This window comes from Phocoena phocoena, chromosome 13 (genome assembly GCF_963924675.1).
Source record: "Phocoena phocoena chromosome 13, mPhoPho1.1, whole genome shotgun sequence".
NCBI classification, from domain to species: domain Eukaryota; kingdom Metazoa; phylum Chordata; class Mammalia; order Artiodactyla; family Phocoenidae; genus Phocoena; species Phocoena phocoena.
In genome coordinates, this window is record NC_089231.1 from 72,744,782 (window position 1) to 72,768,910 (window position 24,129).

The 24,129-nt window shown below is 48.3% G+C and overlaps 1 protein-coding gene across 1 annotated transcript in view; it reads left to right on the top strand.

Annotated features, from left to right (window-relative positions):
• The window catches only part of ACACB (acetyl-CoA carboxylase beta), a 97,706-nt gene that overhangs the window by 20,837 nt on the left and 52,740 nt on the right, over positions 1 to 24,129 (top strand). Inside the window, exons 3-18 of the mRNA XM_065889277.1 lie at positions 1,796 to 1,934; positions 4,015 to 4,124; positions 4,339 to 4,420; positions 5,571 to 5,669; positions 6,670 to 6,779; positions 6,875 to 6,985; positions 9,909 to 10,118; positions 10,407 to 10,577; positions 12,772 to 12,933; positions 14,781 to 14,944; positions 16,929 to 17,079; positions 17,178 to 17,281; positions 18,327 to 18,408; positions 20,863 to 21,008; positions 22,164 to 22,314; positions 23,831 to 23,965. Coding sequence (XP_065745349.1) covers positions 1,796 to 1,934; positions 4,015 to 4,124; positions 4,339 to 4,420; positions 5,571 to 5,669; positions 6,670 to 6,779; positions 6,875 to 6,985; positions 9,909 to 10,118; positions 10,407 to 10,577; positions 12,772 to 12,933; positions 14,781 to 14,944; positions 16,929 to 17,079; positions 17,178 to 17,281; positions 18,327 to 18,408; positions 20,863 to 21,008; positions 22,164 to 22,314; positions 23,831 to 23,965 — 2,127 coding nt within the window. The remainder of the gene's footprint in view (positions 1 to 1,795; positions 1,935 to 4,014; positions 4,125 to 4,338; positions 4,421 to 5,570; positions 5,670 to 6,669; positions 6,780 to 6,874; positions 6,986 to 9,908; positions 10,119 to 10,406; positions 10,578 to 12,771; positions 12,934 to 14,780; positions 14,945 to 16,928; positions 17,080 to 17,177; positions 17,282 to 18,326; positions 18,409 to 20,862; positions 21,009 to 22,163; positions 22,315 to 23,830; positions 23,966 to 24,129) is intronic.

Genomic DNA, 24,129 nt, shown 5'->3' on the forward strand with positions numbered 1-24,129 from the left:
GCCCTGACCTCGTGCTGTTTGATCATTCCCGTCGTATTCACGGAGAAACTAGAGCTCAGGGATCCGACATTGGTTGTCCAAAGTCACGTAGGTAGTAAGTGCTGAAGTCAGGACCTGAACCCAGCTCAGTTTGACTGAAAGCCTTTTGCTTTTCCATTTTATTTGAGGGTGGTGATAATGATGGTAACAGCAACAATCGCGGCAGCTACCATTGACTGAGGGTCTCCTCTGGGCCAGGCATCCTGTTAACTGCTTACGTCGTTGTGTCTCATTTAACCATCCCCACAGCGTTGTCAGTGGGTATTACTTTACAGATGAGGAAACTGAGGCCCAGACAGGGGAAGTGGCTTGCCTGGGTCTCGCAGCTAATCAGTGGCAGAGCTGGAATTTGAAACCAGAGCCCATGCCCTCACCCCAGCATCCTAAGTACGGCATTGAGCCACAGAGACTCATATAGGTTCCCCAACCTGGCTGCCACCAGTCTCCCTGGCTGAAAATGCACACACCCACACGACCCCCACCCGCCCCGCCCCAAAGCCTTGATCTGATAATTAGGCTGAGGAAGCCCAGCCGTTCTGTCATCATTCATGGGAGGCATTTTTGGTTTTTTTTTTTTTTTGGTACGCGGGCCTCTCTCTGCTGTGGCCTCTCCCGTTGCGGAGCACAGGCTCCGGACACGCAGGCCCAGCCGCTCCGCGGCATGTGGGATCTTCCCGGACCGGGGCGCGAACCCGAGTCCCCTGCATCGGCAGGCGGACTCTCAACCGCTGCGCCACCAGGGAAGCCCCGTGGGAGGCATTTTTGAAAGGGGGAAAGGAACGCGAAAACTACGGTGGCCACTCGCGGGATGTGATGTCTGGGCTCGCATTCCCTTCTGTAAAAGAGAGGCGATCACATCCCAGATCTCCAATGGGACTTGTCCTTCAGGGCCATCATGAAGATTAGTCAGAGATGGAAGGACCTTAAAATTATGGACTTGGTACAGAAGTTGGAGCTTTGAACCTATACATCTAATTTTTTTTTTTTTTTTTTAACAAGAAAACTAGAGCTTGGTTTTATAGAGACCAAACCAGGAGGTTTACCAGTCTGAGCTCCTCATATGAAGATGAAGCACAGAGTGGGAAGGGATCTGCCTCAGGCCACACAGCAAGTTCACAACACAGTGAGAACTGAAACTAGGACCCCTCTGTTGCTGGGGACAGCCAGCCTCACTGCCTTTCTTCCTTCCCAAATCTGGAACCTTTAACCTTCTGGACACAGAAGCAGCCACCGGGGACAGTTCAGAGCATAGGTCATACTGTGGAGGGCCCACGAGTGCCAGCTCTGACACTTACTAGCTGTTTGATCTTGGGCACGTGCCTTAACTCCTCTGGGTTTTAGTGTCTTTAACCCCAAATAGTGATACAGATACAACCTCTTTCAAAGGGCTGTTGTGAGGTTGAAATGAAATGGTGCTGGTAAAATACACTGTACTGTAGCTTGGTACATACTAAACGCCCAAAAAATGTTACATGAACATGATGGTGCCAGACAGAGGAATCAAGAATCATTAATCCATCCGTCCATCCACCTGGTCATCCATCCTCCCATCATCCATTCAACCATCCATCCATTGGGTCATCCATTCATGCACCCAGCAGACTTTAAGTACCTGCTCTGTGCTGGGCTGAGTGCCGTAGAACTACGAAGAGGTGCCATGGGAGGCTCACAGGTGAGATGAACCCTGGGGTAGCACTCGGCCTCCAGCACAGGTAGATGTGCAACTCGGGCCCCTCCCTCGTTTTCCCCTGTCCAGGTGCTCATCGCCAACAATGGTATCGCCGCCGTGAAATGTATGCGCTCCATCCGCAGGTGGGCCTATGAGATGTTCCGAAATGAGCGGGCCATCCGGTTTGTAGTCTTGGTAACCCCCGAGGACCTCAAAGCCAACGCAGGTATTGATACTTGGGCCCTGACTTTCTTCCCCTCTGCCACGTCCCCGCGTCCTTACCTGCGCTCACCTCCTTCACCCCACCTGGGCCAAGTCCATCCTGGACCCCAAACAGCATCGCAGGGTACCTCTTCTGAGCTTGTATTTATTTCCCCTTTCTTTATTTAATTAAAATTTCTGCTGACAACAAGAGTGACCCATATGTCTTATAAAAATGCCAATGGTTAACATGCAAAGCGGAAATCTCGCCTTTGAGAAACGTTTACAGTAGGTTGGTGTTTCTTCCTCCATATGTTTTCTTCTTGCACTTGTATGTACTGTTTTTCAATCACTCCTTCATTTTTCTATTTCTTTACCTCTCCATGTCTATCACCATTGATCATTCTGTTAATAACTATTGGACAATTTGCTTTTTTCCCTGAACAATTGTATCCCTTTACAGACCCTGCACACAGCAGCCAAACAGATCTTTTAAAAACACAGCTCAGGTCCCATCAGCCCCCTCCTGTGTCCAGCACCAGCTATCTCAGCCCCCCGAGCCTCCCCAGAGTCCAGGCTCTCGGCTCTGCTCTGCACAGACGTGGCCTCCTTTTTGCTCACTACAGTGAGGACAGGTTTCCTTGTTAGCCCCATTTTACAGATGAGATAATCGAGGCATGAGGGTGTAACTCACTTGCCCAGGGTCATGCAACCAGTATGTGATGCAGGCGGGATTGAAACCCTGGGCTGAGTCCACAGCCTTAGGCTGTTGGGTCTTCCATTGTGCTCAGGCTAAAATTCCAGAACCTCACTCAGGCCAATTAAGGCCCACATGACTTGGCCCCTGCTGGCCTCCTGGACCCCCATCTCCCGCCTCTAGACATCCATCCCTGGGCCCCAGTCACGCTGGCCTCATCAGTTTTGGCCTCGCTCTTTCCTGTTGTAGAGGCTTGGAATGTTCTGGACCTTCTGCTGGCAGTGCTTCCCCGAAGCTCTTTGTACAGCAGGTCTCCACCCCTCCACGCACGACTTGGGTCTCATAGTCCTCCGGGGCAGCCCTGTCAGAGAGCCCCGGTGCTGTTCACACCCTGTAGTTATCATGTCTGTCTCTTGTTTATCTTCTCCAACATGATAGTAAAATTCAGTGAGGAGAGGGTCATGGTCTGACTTCTCGCTTTATAATCTCTGGGACCTCTCCAGTCACCAGCACAACGTGTTGGGTAAACATCAGAGGCCAGCGGGCCCGGAAGGAAGCATGGCTCTCGAGTTTCCTTCCAAGTCTGCACATAAAGTTCGACATCATTTCTTTTCAGGTCTTCAAGAATTTCATAGTACAGATGTACCAACTCCCGACTTTTGATTGAGTCTAGCTTTTCACAGTTCAAAACACTGCCCCGTGAACACCCTCTTACATCAGTCTTTGGCCTCGTCGATGAGTGTTTTCTTAGAACATATTTCTAGAAGTGGAATTCTGGTTTTAAAGAATATGAATATTTTTAAATCAAAACATTGTATTGTATTCAGCTTTGAAAAGGAAGGAAATCCTGTCTCGTGTTACAGCAGGGATGAACCTTGAGGACATTATGCTCAGTGAAATAAGCCAGTCAAATGCTCTATGATTCCACTTATATGGGGCACCGAGAGTAGTCAGATTCATAGAGACAGAAAGTAGAATGGTGGTTGCCAGAGGCTTCGGGGAGGGGGATGGAGAATTGTCATTTTATGGGTATCGAGTTTGAGATGCGTGAGATCAAAAAGTTCTGGAGATTTGTTTCACAACAATGTGAATACTCGACAGTACTGAGCTGTACACTTCAAAAATGATTAGATGGTAAATTTTGTTATGTGTTGTTTTTTTTGTTTTGTTTTGTTGTTTTGGGGTACGCGGGCCTCTCACTGTTGTGGCCTCTCCCGTTGCGGAGCACAGGTTCCGGACGCGCAGGCTCAGCGGCCTTGGCTCACGGGCCCAGCCGCTCCGCGGCATGTGGGATCCTCCCGGACCGGGGCACGAACCCGTGTCCCCTGCATCAGCAAGTGGACTCTTAACCACTGCGCCACCAGGGAAGCCCAGCCCTTCTTTTCTTTTCTCTCCTGTTTAATCCCAGAGTATATCAAGATGGCAGATCAGTACGTCCCCGTCCCAGGAGGGCCCAACAACAACAATTATGCCAACGTGGAGCTGATTGTGGACATTGCCAAGAGGATCCCCGTGCAGGTAAGTCAGATGGGACACCCCAGTCTGCCCACGGCGGGGGTGATGCCCTGAGCTCTGGAGCAACCTGATTCCGCAGTTTGGAAGGGATGGAGGAGCTGGGTCCTAGGAGACCCTGAAATCCCGGGCTGACGTGACCCAGCAAAGAGCTTCTGGGGTGTGATGGTAGGCGGGTTCTTGAAGAAAGACCTTTGTTCATGCCTCTTTGTGTTTGCAGGCGGTGTGGGCTGGCTGGGGCCATGCTTCTGAAAACCCCAAACTTCCGGAGCTCCTGCACAAGCACAAGATCGCATTCTTAGGTAGAGTGTGCCTCCGTCAGATGCGTGGGAATTGGGGTGTTGATGGGATGCTCGGTGGGTCAGATTCTCTTTAATACAGCCCTATAAGGAGGGGACCAGTTTGATATCCCCACATCACACTTTCATGGTCAGGAGCAAATGAATCCAGGGGTGGAAGGTCACGTGGATAGGTCGGCCAGCCCAGGGAAATAGGAGCCATTACCATGGTTACCACAGCAGAATAATGCTGGGCAAGCAGAACCCTCTGCTGGTGTTCCTGCTGGCACTGAGATACCAGTCATGTTCAGATTTCTAGCTAGGTTTGGAAACCTTTCTGATAAGGCCACACCTTTTCTTGGGCTGTTCTCAGACCTTTGGAATGCCCTCACCCCCTGGGACCAGAGCCTATCATCTCTACTACTTATTAGGTAAAATGATACTTATTGTCTACGGTGTCTGTTTGTTTCAGGATTTGGATTTGAAATTTGTAAACTTTGCTCAGTTACACTATCTGTTACGTGTGATGGGAATCATTTACCATCCCCCATAAATCCCTATTGCTGCTCCTTATCTCTGGGCCCACAACCCAGGCTCGCACATAAAGCAGCTTGGTGCTAAGTCAATACCTGATATTCACCTAAGGGTCTGCCTGGTGACCTGTGCTCGCTGATGTATTCTTTGTCCGTGACCTCTGATTGGCTGTCACACGGGACTCTCATTATCTCTCATGTGTAATTCTGGAGATTGATGGTCCAGCCCCAGAGCCAGCCAACTACAGCCCAGGCCAAATCTGGCCTACTGCCTGCTTTTGTAAATAAAGTTTTATTGAAACACGGCCCTGCCCATTCATTTATGTATTGCTTATGGCTCGTTATAGAAAAAGTTTGCATGGTCTAGTGTTTTGGGGTGCTGGCTTGCCCCCTTGGTCTAGCTTTTTGCTAGTGAACTTTGTATGGGCCACAGCTTAGGTTGTAAATCATGTTTACAATCCACATGTATTGAAAGTTGACTGGTAAAGTAGCAGACTAATAGATTTTTTCTTCCCCAACTTGATGTTAAATCCTTGGAAGCTGGGACTTGGGGACTTTTCTTTGTGCACCTGGTTGGCACCTGGCTTCCAGGGCCTTGTGGCTGACTTGAGTCTGCCTTCCCCTTTGCCCCAATCCCTCAGGCCCTCCCAGCGAGGCCATGTGGGCACTGGGAGACAAGATCGCCTCCACCATCGTGGCCCAGACGCTGCAGATCCCAACGCTGCCCTGGAGCGGAAGCGGTAAGGGACCCTGAACCTCACTTCGGGGGAACTCCTGGGCCCAATCTTGCTAATGTGAGCAGAGGGGGTGACAGGAGTATAGTTTTTTAATTCTTTCATTAAAAAAATTTTAAATGATCATGAAAGTGGTCCTATGTCATTGTAGACAACTTAGAAACTAGGAGAAGTACAGAAAAAGAAATAGAAATCCTTTATAATCTACTGACCCGGTTTTGATCATTTGTTATATTGTTCCAGCCTTTTTTCTAGGCACATCCTTTAAAAAACCAGAGCTCTTACATTTAATAGTTTGTGACTTGTTTTTTCTCACTAGTCTTTCTATGTCAGTAAATACACTTTACAACATTTAAAATGCCTGCATAGGACTATATTATACAGATGTACCGTAATTGACTTAACAATCCTTCTACAGCTATACATTTAGGTTGTTTCCGACGAATTTTTTTCTAATTTTGAAAATATTAAAAGCTTTGATAGTCCTTTGCCTAACTCTCTATGTCCATTTTAATCACGTCCTTAGGATAAATTCCTAAAAGTGGAATTTCTAGGATAAATTAAAAAAAATAAACAGGAAAAACGTCTCAAGAGTTTCATACTCAGTTTGATTTTTTTCCTCCAAAGATTGAATTTTAAATTTAGAGTGAAAAGTTTGTTTCTGTTTTGTTTTTTTTTTTTAATCTTCACAGGGTTTTGGAAAGTAATGATTCACATACGAATGACTCCATAGGGTAGAGCTGGAGTTGGGATTTTTTTTGGATTCAGGTTAATATGGCTGTTCTTGGTAGACTCAGTCTGAATTTTCTTAAGCTTGGTTTCTCATTCAGGGTTGAGTCAGTCCTTAAGGAAATTAAAATCCACTGCAGGAAGCTGAAGGGCTGTGTCTGAATTCTGCTGGTCCAGAGGCCAGGTCTAGAGTGGCTTTGGTGGGAAGAGGCCCTGTGTTTCTGTGTCGTGTCTATGCTCTTTGGGGGAAGATTCAGTTTTCTTTGTGACCCTCCAGGTCTGACGGTGGAGTGGACAGAAGAGAGTCTGCAGCAGGGGCAAAGGATCAGCGTCCCAGAGTACATTTACAATGATGGTTGCGTGAAAGATGTCGATGAGGGCTTGGAGGTAAACGCTCCTGGGGGGGTCAGGTGCCAGAACCTTCTCATCATCCTGGTAGCAGCGGAAACCTCTAAAGTGGTCTGTTTGTCCTTTGCCCCCAGGCAGCAGAAAAAATTGGTTTTCCCTTGATGATCAAAGCTTCTGAAGGCGGTGGAGGGAAAGGCATCCGGAAGGTGGAGACTGCTGAGGACTTCCCAATACTTTTCAGACAAGTGAGCTGTTCGCGCTGCGTATTTTTCCATGTGTCTTTGGGAATTGTGTTTATTCAGTTGGTGGCCACCAGATTCTTTCCACTAACATTATTGTGTCACAATCAAGAGGACACTTGCGGGAGCTGCAATATTGCTGTGTTGTGTTGCAAAACAAATGTATACATTTTTACTTGCAGAAGTCCAAGGTTTTTTTTTGTTGATCTGTACACTATTTCCTTTAGATGGTTTGATTCTATGAATCAGTGTGTCTCTAAAGGATTTCAGAGGTATCTGTCTGTGAGAATATTTGTTTGTGTCTCTATTTGTCTATCGAGAGATGGGATAGTTTGTACATTTTAGCAGTTTCAGTATTTCTAACATTTCTAGACAATTGATTTTTATTGTCTGAACGAATTGTATATTTACTTATTTGTAGCTGGTTTTCCCCTTTTAAAACATTATACGCAGGGGGTGGGGGAAGGGATAAATTAGGAGCCTGCGATTAACATATACACACTATTACGTATAAAATAGATAACCAATAAGGGCCTACTGTATAGCATGGGAACTATACTTAATATTATGTAATAACCTATAAGGGAAAAGGATCCGAAAAAGAAAAAAATGTATATATAAAACCGAGTTGGGCTTCCCTGGTGGCGCAGTGATTAAGAATCCACCTGCCAATGCAGGGGACACGGGTTCAAGCCCTGGTCCGGGAAGATCCCACGTGCCGCGGAGCAACTAAGCCTGTGCGCCACAACTACTGAAGCCCGTGCACCTAGAGCCCGTGCTCCAGAACAATAGAGGTCGCCGCAATGAGAAGCCCGCGCACCACAACGAGTAGCCCCCGCTCGCCACAGCTAGAGAAAGCCTGTGCGCATCAACGAAGACCCAACGCAGCCAAAAATAAAATAAAAAACACAAAAAACACTGAATTGCTGTGCTGTACACTTGAAACATACATGATATAGTAAATCAACTATACTTCAATTAAAAATTTTTTTAAAAGGTCACCTAACTATAGATTAAAGAAAAACCCATTATGCCCATTGTTGGCAATGTTTATAAAAATTCATACCGGTAATCTTCCCGTTCTTAACCCAACTATTTTAATATTTCTAGGCTTTCTTGTAGACCTTGCTCGCGTGTATATTTAATTTATTTTATTTTTTAAATTTTTAGATGTTTCAGGTGTACAGCGAAGTGATTCCGTTATACATATATATCTCTTCTTTTTCACATTCTTTCCTATTATAGGTTATTACAAAATATTCACATGTATATTTTAAAGAGTTGTCTTTGGCCTACACAATATTTTGTTCTACGTTTAAAAAATTTCAAATTGTGGATCATGAACAGTTTTACCCTGTCCAGTCCTCATAGTTATTCTGACGATTGCACAGCATTCCCTATGTGGCCATTGTCTTATTTATCAAATATTTCCTTTTTTGTGAAATGTGAAGCTTGCTTCCATTTTCATTATTATACACAGTTCCACTATAGTATAATATGGTATTTAATACTATAAATAATATTTAGCTTTTTTTTCTTCTTCTGAATTATTTTCTTGGGTAAAGACCGTGGGGGAAGAAGGATTTAGTTAAATAGCATGTACTTTACATGCATGACAAATACATACCAGTAAATCGCGTTCTCTAAAGGTTTACCGTTTATACAGCTGTGGGCCATGTGTGAGTATTATATAAAGTAGTGGTTTCACTACCACATGTCCCTATTGGGGTGTACTGGTTTGGGAGTATTTTGGGGGGAAGAATTTATGTTTTCGGGAAAGTTGCAACAGCAGTACAGAGTCCCCATCTACCCTTCACTTCCTTTCCCCTATTGTTAACATCTTTTGTAACAGTACCATGATTGACACAACTAAGAGATTAATTTCATTAATCCATGTCTATTAAGTGAACTCCAGACTTGATTTGAATCACCCCACTTCTCCCCACTAATCTCCCCTTTCTGTTTCAGGATCCAGTCCTGCATCCTACCTTGCATTTAGGGGTTGTACAGATTTTAAAGCTTTTTCCTTTCTTTTTTAAAAAACAGGCTTTACTCTTTAGGGTAGTTTTTAATTCACAGCAAAATTAAGTGGAAAGGACAGAGTTCCCATATACCCCCCTGTTCCCCAACTGCATGCAGAGCCTCCCCCAAGCTTCCTTTTTTTAATTACATGAGTTCAATATGAAAATATTCTCGGTGTCAACATTCAGGCAATTCAGTAATAACGTTACGAATAAAAAGGGAAAGGTCCCTTTCGCGACATCACCTCTCAACCCCTTGCCCCCTCTCAGATGTAACCCCTGTTAGCCACTGGGTTTCTTTCCAGTACTTTTACTGTAGTATAGACTTTTACATAGACCTTCATATAATTCTGTTTTATTATTTTTCACATAGGTGGGATCATCCCATGTGTTCTTGCTCTTACAAAGAATTTGTCTTAGAAATAATTCTATGTGAACACTTATTTTTACCTCATTTTTAAGGGTCTCTGGACAGCATGCCTATGAGACAGTGCCTTTCAGATGTTAAAAGTATGGAGTAAGTCGGTCTGTAGGTTCGACCGAGGAGAGCTGGCTGAGAGAGTGAATTAAGTGGGAGGAAGAGAAGCCTACAGAGTAGTGTGTTTTGGTTCTATTTTTGTTTCAAGAAACGTTTTCTCTGTACGCATAGAAGAAAACCAATTTCTACCCAACTCGTAACGGCATATTATCCTTAGGAGATGTTGTTGCAGAATTTCAGTTTCTGCATTATGTATTTTCACATATTTGACTTAAAAACCACGAGAATGTAATGTCTTTGAGGGAGGTAAAACTGAAAGATCGGCAAAACCGCGGGCATCCCTGCCATCGTTTTGCGCCCCCTTTGGAGAACTTCCTGCTCCAGCCCTGCTTCCCCTGGGAGGAGCCAGCCACCCTGCCGTCCCCCCCAGGTGCAGAGCGAGATCCCCGGCTCCCCAGTCTTTCTCATGAAGCTGGCCCAGCACGCCCATCACCTGGAGGTCCAGCTCCTCGCTGACCAGTATGGGAACGCCGTGTCCTTGTTTGGGCGCGACTGTTCCATCCAGCGGAGGCATCAGAAGATCATAGAGGAGGCGCCGGCCACCATTGCCACGCCAGCCGTGTTCGAGATCATGGAGCAGGTGGGCTCTGGGGAGTTCGGGGGGAGGCATCTCAGCTCAGAACCATCAAGAGCTCTCAAGAGTCCAAGTTGCCAAAGTGGGGTGGGTGTCCAAGACGAGACCAATTGGCGTGGGGGGGCCCATCGTGGAGATGATTTCAGCCTCACAGGGGGTTACTGGAGTACGATCTCAGAGGTTCCAAGGTAGTTTACACACAGCAGGTCCTCAGCCTGCCTTTAGTGAGGGAGCTAGTACGTTTTCCCCGAGAAAACCGCTGGAAGCCCCTCGCCCACCTCCGTCTCTCTGCAGTGTGCCGTGCGCCTGGCCAAGACCGTGGGCTACGTGAGTGCGGGGACCGTTGAATACCTCTACAGCCAGGATGGCAGCTTCCACTTCTTGGAGCTGAATCCCCGCCTGCAGGTGGAACATCCCTGCACGGAAATGATCGCCGATGTCAACCTGCCGGCCGCCCAGCTACAGGCAAGGAAATGGGCTCCGAACCCTGGGGCTTCTTCTGCCCAGAGTGGGGATCCCCTGTCCTGCTCAGATTAGACCTCCCTGCTCGTCTCTTGGCTGGTGTCCTGGGGAGTGACTGTTTTAATGTGTGGGTAGCACGGAGAGCCATGCAGTGGTTTGTCACTTTCGTCTGGCCATATAGCCCTTGGAGAAACTGGCAAAAGCCATGGCCCTTCACCCTGGAAAAATCTATTTTATACAATTTGGGAGCATTTGTAGACCTCCCCAGTACCCATTCATAGACCTTTTTATCATCACAGCCTCCTCATGGAGCCCTTTTAGACATTTCCGCCCCTAATTTCTCCCCTATGAAATGTTAATATCACAGATATACTGTATATCGGTTTGGATACTGTAGATATAGCTGTGCGTTATACAGGCATACCTTGTTTTGTTGCACTTTGCTTTATTGCATTTTTTGTTTTTTACAAATTGAAGTAACCTGTGTCGAGCAAGTTATAATGGTGCCATTTTTCCAACAGCATTTGCTTGTTTCGTGTCTGTGTCACATTTTGCTAATTCTTGCAATATTTCAAACCCTCCACTAGCAAAAAGATTAAGACTCTCTGAAGGCTCAGGTGATGATTAGCATTTTTTAGCAATAAAGTACTTTTTATTTAAGGTACGCACATTGTTCTTTCAGACATACTGCTATCGCACACTTAATAGACTACAGTATAGTGTAAATGGAACTTTTATATGTGCTGGGAATCCAAAAAATTTGTGTGACTTGCTTTATTGCAATATTCTCTTTATTGTGGTGGTCGGAATTGAACCCCCAGTATCTCCAAGGTCTGCCTGTACATAGAAAGAGTAAGATTATTTTCACCCCCAAGAACAAATGTTTGCCCTCTTGGGCTCACCCCTGCTAAGAACATGTCACCCAGAGTTAGGAACTCTTGCATTAATAGAAACTCTTTAATTTTTTAACTAATATCTCCTTCCTTCCTCCCTTTCTTTCTTTCTTGAAAATTTCTTTTAAATTTTTAAAAATTTAAATTTTGATTAAATTTAATTAACTGAAAATTTAATTTAATTAGTTTTACTTTGATTTAATTAGAATTTAACTTTAATTTATTAAAAATCCTCCCAGAGTTTTTATTCCATTTTTTATTTTGTTTATTTTTTTCAGTTTGAAAAATTTCAGAAAAGTTGCAAAAATAATACAGTTAACACCCATACCCTGCACCTCGGTCCACCACTTGTTAGCATCTGACCATATTTGCTTCTTCTCTCTCTATTTGTGTTTTTGTATAATTTTTGTTTTTTCTTCGCTCAACCTTTTGAGAGATGTTTTGGCTTGAACTTCATGCCACTTTGCCTCTAACTCTTTCAGATAAGAACCTCCTGGGAATAATACCGTGATAGGATCGCCCCACTCCAGAAACAGAGCTTTGACACCCTCCACTTACCTATCTAATGTTACTTACTGTCTACATGAAAGTTTTCCCTGTTGTCCCAATAATTTGTTGCTGTCCTTTGTTTTTCAAGTCCAGGATCCAATCCAGGACCCATACATCCCTTTCCATTTTCATGTCTCCTAATCTCTTTAATCTGGAACCGTTGCCCAGTCTTATTTTTTTTGTCCTGAATGTTGACATTTGGGAAGTGTTCAGGCAGAATGTCCCTCCATTTGAATTTGCCTGGTCATTTCTTCCTGCTGGAAGTCACTTAAACACTTTATTACACAGGTGCCATTGGGTCCCTTTTAGTGTGTCACATCCAAAGACCCAGCAGATTCAGTTTGATCTTTTGGTTCACCTGGTGTCCGTCACTGTCTGTTTTTCACTCGGTCCTCCAGCCCAGCTTTCCCTGTGTCCTTCACAAAACCTTCTTTGACTCTGCAGCTGGACACCACCATTCCCCAACTCCTTCCACAGCGCTAAGGATCTGTAGCTTTTATTTGATGCTCGCGATGTTGTTCTGTGACTGTCGCTTCTTTTCCCAGTGACACAGTTCACTCCTTGGGGGCAGGGTCAAGCCATCTGTCTTTCTCTCTCCGTGCCTCTCCTGCCACCATGTCGCCCGGTCTGGTGGGCACAGGAGGAGCTCCGTATATCCGAAATCATTCACCCCCTACCACCACCTGCATCGCCTCTAGCACTGGCCTCCACGTTTGGGGACTGACCCTCTTTGGGGATGGATTTCTTGATTTCAGATCGCCATGGGCGTGCCTCTGCACCGGCTGAAGGATATCCGGCTTCTGTATGGAGAGTCCCCATGGGGGGTGACGCCCATTTCTTTTGAGACCCCTTCCAACCCTCCCATCGCCCGGGGCCACGTCATTGCGGCCAGAATCACCAGCGAAAACCCAGATGAGGCAAGTCTGAGGGCCCTGAGTTTCCACCATCTCCGACCTCTCAGCGTGTGGCAGACCCCGAACCTTAGCCTGTTGAGATACCCGGGTTCACAGTTTATAGGCGAGGACACAGGGATGCGGGAAGGGACATGCCACAGTTTATCCACATGTGATATGTCCCAGGTTCCAGGCAGATGCCTTCATATGTCAGTTACATGACAGCCCTGCCGCTGGGCATTGTGACCCCACATTACAGCTTGAGAGGTTGGGGTGACCACCTTCACACCCGGGACTTGGTGAGGCCATGGCCAATGCCCACTGGTGGACTTTATAGACCACGTCCATCTTTGGGACAAACAGGCAAGTTTAGAGCACAGGCCCTTGGATTTCTGGCCCCATGAACTTTTTGCTGCAACATACAATCTGGTTCATTCTAAGGAGGCCCTATGTGACTTGTTCCTACTTGTGCCTTAAGATACCAACCAGCTGGCATCTATCAAGTTTACATGCTTACTGACAGCTGATGGTCACATAATCTCCATAACCTACCACAATTTAGTTGTTTAATAACTACATTTAAGAAATTTGGGATAAGAGAGGTTTGGGTTTTTTTATTTTTACCCCCCGCCCCACACACCACCTTTTTTTTTTGATAAATAAATTTATTTATTTATTTTCCACTGCATTGGATCTTTGTTGCTGTGCCTGGGCTTCCTCTAGTTGTGGAGAGTGGGGGCTACTCTTCATTGCAGTGCGCGGGCTTCTCATTGTGGTGGCTTCTCTTGTTGCGGAGCACAGGCTTTAGGCGTGTGGGCTCAGTAGTTGTGGCTCACGGGCTCTAGAGCGCAGGCTCAGTAGTTGCGGCGCACGGGCTTAGTTGCTCCGCGGCATGTGGGATCTTCCCGGACCAGGGCTCGAACCCGTGTCCCCTGCATTGGCAGGCGGATTCTTAACCACTGCGCCACCAGGGAAGTCCTTCCACCCCACCCCCACCTTTTTAATGAAAGAATTTTAAACTATGGTGACTGTATTAGTTTGGGATCTTTGGCTACAGGCAAACAGTCAGTTCTGATGGTGGAAAAGCAAAAGGGGAAATTTTCAGAGGGTTGATGCCTTGTTCACAGGTGCCTGGGAGGATGGAGGATCACGTGTAGAAATAGCCCAGGCACCTGGAACTTTCCATCTCTTGCCTCCAGGCATGTCTGCCAAAACGAATGCCTCCATCACAAGCTTCAAGAGTTCTAATCCCAGCAAGAGGATCCAACCCACCCCTCCCTTTACCACAGTTATACTCAGAAGGGGATGGGTCATCCCCGCAAAGGGAATTATGTGTGTGTTAGCATCAGCAAGGGCTAACACTGGATTTCCTTACCTGCTGAAATTTTCATAATCTGAAAATCCACCTCCTTTTTTTTTTTTTTTTTTTTGGCTGTGCTGTGCAGCATGTGGGATCTTAGCTCCCTGACCAGGGATTGAACCCGTGGCCCCTGCAGTGGAAGCATGGAGTCTTAACCACTGGACCACCAGGGAAATCCTGCCAACTCCTCTTTTATTTACACTTTTTATTATCAACAATGGCAAACATTTAAAATCAGTATGTACCTTCGCTCAGCTCCATCAGTGATCACCGGTCCCACTTGGTGGTGGTTTTTTGACTTTTTTTTTTTTTAAGTAAAAATGACACACATTGACATGCTCACCTGGAAACACCTGCACCCCTAGTGAGAAGTATCAGTGTTTTATTCATCACGCTAAGCTCTTGGGTGTGGGGGGGGCGGGGCTCTTGGGTTTTCCTAGGATTTAATTCTGATGAAAATATATCTGGAGTAACTATTTCTTCCATTTTGCTTTTTCTGTCTGGGCTCCAGGGGTTTAAGCCGAGCTCTGGAACGGTCCAGGAGTTGAATTTCCGCAGCAGCAAGAACGTGTGGGGTTATTTCAGCGTGGCTGCCACTGGAGGCTTACATGAATTTGCCGATTCCCAGTTTGGGCACTGCTTCTCCTGGGGAGAGAACCGGGAAGAGGCCATTTCGTCAGTATCTCCCTGCCTCCCTTCCTTCCCTCCCTCCCTCCCTTTGAGAAACTAAAAATTAACCTGCTGCTTCAGATGTAGCAGCACTTTAGGAGATGGGGAGCAGATCCTATTTTATTTTATTATTATTTTTTGCGGTACGCGGGCCTCTCACTGTTGTGGCCTCTCCCGTTGCGGAGCACAGGCTCCGGACATGCAGGCTCAGCGGCCATGGCTCACGGGCCCATGTGGGATCTTCCCGGACCGGGGCACGAACCCGTGTCCCCTGCATCGGCAGGCGGACTCTCAACCACTGTGCCACAAGGGAAGCCCCACGTATCTTTTTAAATTGGAGTTTTGTCCAGATATATGCCCGGGAGTGGGATTGCTAGATCTTATAGTAATTTTATTTTTAGTTTTCTGAGGAACCTCCATACTGTTTTCCACAGTGGCTGCACCAGCTTACATTCCCACCAACAATGTAGGAGGGTTTCCCTTTTCTCCACACCCTCTCTAGCATTTGTTATTTGTAGACTGTTTAATGATGGCCATTCTGACCCATGTGAGGTGGTACCTCACTGTAGTTTTGATTTGCATTTCCCTAAAAATTAGCGATCAAAACCCCCTCATCTTAACATTTCTCCTGCCTTGACCTGGGAACAAAAAGGTAAACACCAGTTCAGTTTGTAAAATTAAACATTCTTGTGGCGGTGTCTTTTAGAGTGAAAGACATTTCATTTGAAAAGCATTTAAATCTCTGGGCTGGGGCACTTAGCCATGAATTAAATGGAGTTTGCTGCTTTTGAGGGAGAGAGTTTCTTTGCCAGCTTTGAATAATTCATCTTAATCAGTGAAAAATTGAGACGCTTGGAGCAAATAAGGATTAATAAAAGGTGGGATGGTGGTCAGCCAGCCCAGCTGTCTCTGAGTGAAGGGATCTGTGGCTTGTCCCACACTGTGAGTGGCCAGTAATCACTACAGCAGAATAGGAAGGAAAAATTCCAGCTCTTATTGCTGTCAGTGTCCAAGAGGGGGATCAACTGTCCCTGTTTTCCCAGGACTGAGTGTTTCCCGGGATGTGGGATTTCTCAGTGCTAAAACTGGGGAAGTCCTGAGCCAACCGGGACAAGTTGGTCACCCTTGAATCCAGTGGCTCAGCCTGTAGATGCAGGTTCGGGTCCCACACCCAACTTGCAGTAGCCTCTTTGACACCCTCATTTAACCTCACTGCGTCTTCATTTTCTCACCCTCCCGCTGGGGTCTCGTGGCCCCTTGTCACACCTGCTGGAAGCATGCAGGAGCATCGTAACTGGTGTGAAAGCTCTCCTCTCCCAGGAAGGGTTCCTATGCCTCCTCTTCCTCTGGTGCCTTTCCCCATAACTTTCTCCCTATGATTTCATGGAGAGTGGAGGTTTCTGCCCTTTGGACTGGACACCCTGTTTGGGGGGAGGCAGCCCCTCTGGGAAACTGGAGGTGGTTACAGCCAAGCACGTGTGGGCTGGTGACCGCCATGCCCAGAGGGGGGCACCGGTGTTAGCCACCTACTTATGCAGCCCAGGCACACTGGACAGCTGTGTGGACAGGTAAAGAGCGGCTCGTTCTTGGGACACTGCGGGATTTTGATAGGTCCAGCGGGAGAGGGAGTCAGAGCAACTGGCATGGTTAATAACAGTTATAATCACTAATAAATCATTTCATAGCAGTTAAGGTTTATTGATCAGTGACCATGTGCTTTATACAGACTGTCTCATTTTAATCCCCAAGCATCTGTGTGAAGGCAGGGTTATTCCCCCATCTTCCAGATGAGGAAGCTGAGGCCCAGGCATTTAAGCCACTGGCCCAAGATTTGCTGTACCAGTCAATGCTGGAGCTGACATTGCCCCAAGCCGTCTGACTCAGGGCCTTCCCTAAACTTCTGTGTGGTTCTGACTCACTGGAAACCACTCTAGAACTCTGATGACGTGTACGTTAATTGGGAAAATAATCCGTGTGCCTTCCCCTCAAGGAACATGGTGGTGGCTTTGAAGGAACTCTCCATCCGGGGCGACTTCAGGACCACCGTGGAATATCTCACCAACCTCCTGGAGACCGAGAGCTTCCAGAACAACGACATTGACACCAGCTGGTTGGATAATCTCATCGCCGAGAAAGTGCAGGTGGGGAGCTGCACGTGTCTCCCCTGGGGGTCCTGGAGCCCTCCTGGCTCCCCGTGGCTTTGGTCACTGTGGATACTGATGTGCAGAGTCTCTCCCAGGCCGAGAAGCCGGATATCATGCTCGGGGTGGTGTGCGGAGCCTTGAACGTGGCCGACTCGATGTTCAGGACCTGCATGACGGATTTCTTACACTCGCTGGAAAGGTGGGGCCCATGGGTACTTCCTTTCCCCTCTTGAGATATGTGCTGGTGGCAAGTAAGACAGAAACACGCTTTATTTGGGTGTAAATCCATCGCCAAGCGATTAGTGAACCTCTCCTACGTGCTTGCCTCTGTAGAATTCCTTGGATAAACCTGGGCTGCCCTAGAAGACGCTGGGGTAGGGGGCGGGAGGGGAGGGATACTCAAGGCCAACGCAGCCATCATCCTATAGACAGCGGTGTGCTTATTCGTGCTGAGCTGTGCAAGGTACGTCGTAACACTCGGGAGTCCAGAGAGGAGGAGGTGGATTTGAGAAGCAAAGCAGATTATAGGTCACCTCTACAAATGGTCCTTTCCCAGACCCTCACCTGAATCAGAAGACCAGTGAAATGGACCCTGTGGAAGTGGCCGGGAGCTCCCTCTTGGGATAGACCAGGGTTTCCCAACCTCAGCACCACTGACCTTTTGGGCTGGGTCATCTTTTGTGGTGAGGGCTGTCCTGTGGGACAGGGTAGGAAGTTAGCAGCATCCCTGGTCCCATCCATAGCATCCCCTCTCCCCCTGGAAGTCAGAACAATGAAGTATGTCTCCAGATATTGCCAGATGTCCTCGGGGTAGAGGCAGACCCCACCTTGAAAACCACTGTGGTAGGCAAAGGAAACTACTGAAAGGGAACTAGAAGGGCGAAAGTTCTTAGTGCTTGGATAATATGCTTTTGAATGGTAATAGAATCGCAATCCGTGCTTTCGTTTCTTTCATAAGCGGGTGGCAGAATTCCCACATAAGGAATTCTTTCAAGAAGAAGCAATATGGTTATTGCTTCTTAGAGGAGCCTTTTGGAAATGTCACATCCTGTAGCAAGAGCGGTTTCCTTAAGTTCTAAGGGATGTCGGGTTCCTTGGGACTCTCCATTCCTTGCCTTTTATCAATCAGGTGTGTTGATAGTTAGAAGAGGCAAAGAGTGGGTGGATTTTCATATCCAGGGGATGGATGGCTGCGGAGTTCTTGGTCACTCCCAAACTGACCACAGGTCTGTCTTCTCTCTCAGGGGCCAGGTCCTCCCCGCAGACTCTCTGCTGAACATCGTGGATGTAGAATTAATCTACGGAGGCGTTAAATACATCCTCAAGGTAAAGGTCCCTGTTAGATGTCTCCCACACTCTGGTAGCTCAAGGGAGTTTTATTTCTGCAGTGGGCGATCCCTGCAGTGGATTTTCTCATGCTTGGTCCCAGGACTCCCCGTGCAGTCCCGTGACCTTGAAATCTAAGGTCTTTGGATTCCAGAACCCGTAGGCTTGAGCCACGCACACAAGGCACGTTAGAGCATGTGTTGGTTTCCCGTGGCTGCCGTAATGAAGTCCCATAAACAGGTGTCACTTCAAACAACAGAAATTTATAGTCTCTCAGTTCTGGAGGCCGGAAGTCCAAAATCAAGGTGTTGGCTGGGCCATGGTCCCTTTGAAGGCTCCCAGGGAGCATGCATTCCTAGCTTCTGGTAGTTGTGGGCAGTCCTTGGTGTTCCTTAGCTTGTAGGTTGTCACTCCCGTCTCTACCAGTCTCTGGCTTTGTACGGCTACCTTCTCTGAGTGTGTCTGTGTCTGTCTGTCTGTCTTCACATCCTCATCCTCCTGTGCCTGTCTCTCTGGGTCTCTTCTCTTACAAGAACACCAGTCAGACTGGATTTAGGGTTCAGCCTAATCCGGCACAACCCCTCCTTAACTAACTACATCTGCAAAGACCCTATTTCCATTAAGGTCACAAGCTGAGGTTTCAGGGAGGACTTGAATTTGGGGGGACATAATTCCACCCCTTACACAGGGTGAGCCGGACCAGTGCTCAAGAGCAGAGCGTCTGGGTGCACTTCCCAGGGCTGTGAGACTGGCTTTGTCCAGCGTCTCTGCACCGAGAATCAATGTGTGGATTTCTGACTGCTTCCGGGTCTATCACCGGCATCCCCGGAGCTTGTCAGGGTTGCTCTTCTCTGTTGGAAATATCTAGTTACCCGTCCTGAGCCGTCCCAGGTCAATTCAGCAGAGTATCAAAGAATGTTTGAGATGTGCGAGCACAGGGTGAGCCCCCCCGGGTCCAAGTTGGGGTGACCTTTGGAGCGATGTGTCCCTGGGAAGCCAGGGCCTCCCCAGCACTTCCCAGCCTCACATTCCATGGAAAAGGCAACAGGATTTTTATTTTCTCTTACTTGATTTTTAACATTGCTGAGCATACATTGAACTTTCAACTTTGGAGATTCTCAGGCTTCGTTCAGCCAAACGAGTGTGTTATCCACGTAACGTGTGTAAAATCGCTTCCCTTTTGCCTCTGATGCTTCCTGGCTACCTTTGGGGGCCTGGGTCCCCTCAACTTGATTTTAAATATGACACATGCCCGTTGCAGAAAATTTCAAAACAGCAAACAAGCATGAAGCGTCAGAAAAACAGTCCACCATGGGGGAGTTCCCTGGTGGTCTAGTGGTTAGGATTCTGGCTTTCACTGCTGTGGCCCGGGTTCAGACGTTTTAGCAGACTTCTTTTCAGTTATTTTTTTCCTTATGCATTGCTCTTATAAAGTTAAGATCATAGTGCAAATGTTTTTACTGCTTTGATATTGTCATGGCCTATAGTTTCCCCCTGTTATTAGCAAGCTTTCCTAACATCAGTTTAGAGTCTGCAGCACGGTCCAATAGTACTTTCCGCAGGTATGGAAATGTTCTAAATCTGCTCTGTCCAGTATGGGCCACCTGGGGCTATGGAGTACTTGAAATGTGGCGAGTGTAACTGAGGAGCTGAATTCTATCTTTCATTTAATTTTAATTAACTTACATTTGAACATCTGGCTAGGGGCTACCATATTTGACAGTGCAGTCTAGAACATTCCATGGCAGCACCCACTGTTGGAGAGCTCGTTTGATTCTAGGTTTTCCTATAAATAACGTGGCAATAAATATTCCTCTATTTCTTGCCATCTTTTGTCACTATATATGTATTTTAGAGGTTGAGGGCTCTTTAGGGTGTTAGTTTTCTAAGAGACAGCACATACTTTGAACTGAGGGCCAGGTGGGGCTGGTATTTCAGATTGAAATGCAGAGCTGAGACCAGGGCCTGGCCGTATATGTCTCCTTCCAGTGTCCCAGATCCATTGTGTGCCCCTGGGCAGGGCCAGGTCTAGTGGGCAGAGCCCAAGTCCACGTCCAGGCCACTGATGGAGGCCCCAGGTCTGCCTCACCCAGAGCAAGACCCCCATCTCCCTGGCTCCCAGGGCAACCCTGCTTGGAGACAGGATCAGAAGAAATCCCCCAGCCCTCAAGGGCACACAATGGACAGTGATGCCCGGCCTGGGGCTGTACCTGCGGCCGGCAGCCACTAGCCCACCCACAGCGCAGGTGTGGCTCGCTGACCCCGGGCTCCCTCCCCGTCGCTGCTCCCTTGGGGTGAGCGAGGGCTGGGCCTCGAGACGTGAGGTGTCCACCCCAGCACTCCCGCTGTGGACACTAGCCTTTGCTTGTGGTCGGGGGGCCAGGCGGTGCTCTGGGGGCACAGGGTCAAGCAGGCATCCTCATTTCAGGTGGGGACATTGAACTGTCCCCACAGGTGGCCCGGCAGTCTCCAACCACGTTCGTCCTCATCATGAACGGCTGTCACATCGAGATCGACGCCCACCGGCTGAACGACGGGGGGCTGCTGCTGTCCTACAGTGGCAGCAGCTACACCACGTACCTGAAGGAGGAGGTCGACAGGTGTGTGGTTGTGGAGGGCACACAGAGCCAGCTCTCCCCTGCAGGTCTGAGGGTCTTAGCTAAGGCACCTTCTCTGGAACGTTCTGGGGCTCCTGGAGAGGTTAATCTCTCGGCTGGAATTCCATGCAGCTGGCAGGCATTTATGGGAGGCTCCCAGGGGGCCCTTTTCTAGTGACTTGGGAGGATTCAGAGCCGAATGGGACGTGACTCCCAGCTCCACGGCCTGCAAGGTGTGTGCTGAGTGCCAGAGGCTCCGGGTCTGAGCTGCAGTGTCCACACCCATCAGATCAAGGCTTGGAGAAGATGAGGTCGTCCGATTAGGGAAGGGGCTATTTACTGAGCATCTGCTTACACCAGATGCCGCGCTAGGTGTTAGGATACAGCCATGGTCATGACTCATGGAGTCTGTGGGGGAAGAGACACATCGAACGAGCAGATGGCGGCAGGAAAGCTTGCTCTGTGTCTGGATGGGTGGAGGGCGGGATGATCCGGAAGCACTTTGCACGGGGGCATCGCGTGTCCTCCTGGTCCAGCGTGTCTGACCACCCTGAGCTCACACGATGAAACAGACCCGCCCACCCCCACGGAAAGGCAGCAAAGACCCCACCCCCCGACCAAGAGAATAAGATGGGGAGGAGTGGGGTTCCAGAGGCCCCGTGCCTGAAAAAGCTCCAGTTAGATTCCCTTCCGAATTCTCGATGGAAGAAGGTGGACTAGATTCATCCCAGATCGGTATTTTTTTTTACCTCTTTTTAACCCGTGTTCTATCTGCCAAGAATGTTCAAGATGATGATAAGCTCCGTCCATGAGGCATGCTCTTCCCAGTTCTAAGGTGAAGGCTTTCAGTGGGTCAGTATCTACTGAATAATAGTGATTGATTGCTTTCTCTATGCCAGGGCCTGGTGGAATTATGTCAGGAAAAGGAACTAGTTTTCAGCCAGTAAAGGGTCCCACCCAGCTCACTCCCAAAGTCTCTGCGGTAACTGTCAAATGCTACCATTTGGGAAAAATGGAGTAAGTCCCTCAAACCACACACAGGGTGATGCTCCCGGCTGCCTTTAGGAAGGGAAGAGGCTGTCGAAACCCTGACTCGGGCACCTGGGTCGACGGTCCTCCCCAGTCTCCCCACCACCTCCCCACTCCTTCTCTCTCCAGTTACCGAATCACCATCGGCAACAAGACGTGTGTGTTTGAGAAGGAGAATGATCCCACGGTCCTGAGAGCCCCTTCGGCGGGGAAGCTGATACAGTACATGGTGGAGGACGGGGACCACATCGAGGCTGGGGGCAGCTATGCTGAGATAGAGGTGACCGCAGAGCTAGCCCCCTGGGAGGGAGGGAGGGCTGCAGCCAGGTCTCCCTTACACCCCCTCCCCCAGGGAGGGCCATCTGCCAATGCTGCTTCACCTAAGCCAACAGACCTCCCCTCTCACCTGGGCTGTCATCTGCAGATTCCTAAGAGAGCCATGTGTGTGGGGTTCAGCCCCAATTCCCTGCAATATCCAAAGGGGAAAAAAAATCTCAAAAATGTACACCTCCCCGGGAGTGAGTAAGAACCGATGAACGATCATGATGGGGACAATTAAAAAGTGGTAAGCCGGACTTCCCTGGTGGCGCAGTGGTTGAGAGTCCGCCTGCCGATGCAGGGGACACGGGTTCGTGCCCCGGTCAGGGAAGATCCCACATGCCGCGGAGCGGCTGGGCCCGTGAGCCATGGCCGCTGAGCCTGCGCGTCCGGAGCCTGTTGCTTCGCAACGGGAGAGGCCACAACAGTGAGAGGCCCGCGTACCGCAAAAAAAAAACAAACCAGAAAGTGGTAAGCCAACAGAAGCAAAGCACTTCCCGCGTGGCAAGCACTATTGTAAGCATTTTATCCGTCTTTAATTACCTTCTTTAATCTTCCCAGCAATCGTATAAGTTGGACACAAGTGGGACCCCCATTTTGTACATGAAGACACGGGCCCCAGGCAGGCTAAGGAGCTCACTCAAGGTCACATGAAGCCAGGATTCAAACCCGGCCTCCATTCTCTGCTGCCCAGGAAAATAGTGATTTTTGTAATGAAAATATAGCAGCGGTAGTAGCTGACGCTTGTCGGCCTCCAACTGTGTGCCATCCTGCTTCATCCTTATCAGCGCCCTGTGAGGCAAGACTGTCATTTCCTCCCATTTTACTGTTGGGAAAACTGAGGCTCAGAGAGGGGAAGGCACGTGTGGAGATCACAGAGTGATGGGTGGGAGCAGGGTTCCATCCCAGGCCTGGCTGACTTGGGTGCCCAAGCTGTGAACTTCTGAGCAAAGGGTGGGACATTCCTGTCGGTCTGCAGCCCACACGTGATAACAAAACTCATTACGTCCACACGGCCCGACTCTCAGACCAGTTCAAGGGGCTGATGACTGTACTGCAGTCATGTTCTTCATTCCCCAGAGGGTTTTCTCACTGCCTTTAAAGACCGGAGCTGGTCACAAAATGCACCGCATTTTAGGAATGTATGTGTCAGTCACCCTACATCATATGATTCATCTGTATTTCTAAGAGAGAGGCCTTCCTTTGGAAATAAAGATCAGTTTCCATGTCTGTAAAATGGGCACAATGAGCACCTGCCTCTCTGGCTGGCTTTGCAGATGGAAAAAACTTATGCCCAGCACCGTGCCTGGTACACAACAGATTGTATAAATGCTGGTTCCCTCTCTCCCCTCCACTTGAACTCTGCCCACGGAGTCATTCAATGTAAATGACACGGTCCGTGCTCCAGAGTTACTAGTTTGGGGTGACACCGGCCAGTCCTAGTGGGCTCCATCTAATTTCTTCTTTCTGCAAAACAGGTGATGAAGATGATCACGACCCTGAATGTGCAGGAAAGTGGCCGGGTGAAGTACGTCAAGCGCCCAGGGGCTGTGTTGGAAGCAGGCTGTGTGGTGGCCAGGCTGGACCTCGATGACCCTTCTAAAGTGCACCCGGTATGTGGCACCCGGCACAGCTACCCCGTGAGCCAGATAGGCTTGTGGCCCCGGCTCTCCCGCCACCACCCGCTCCCAGCAGCCAGCACGATGGGCGTAGGACTGTGCCTGTGCTCACATCCTTCTCAGCAGCTTCCCATCCCACTTAGAATAAAAGCCATGTG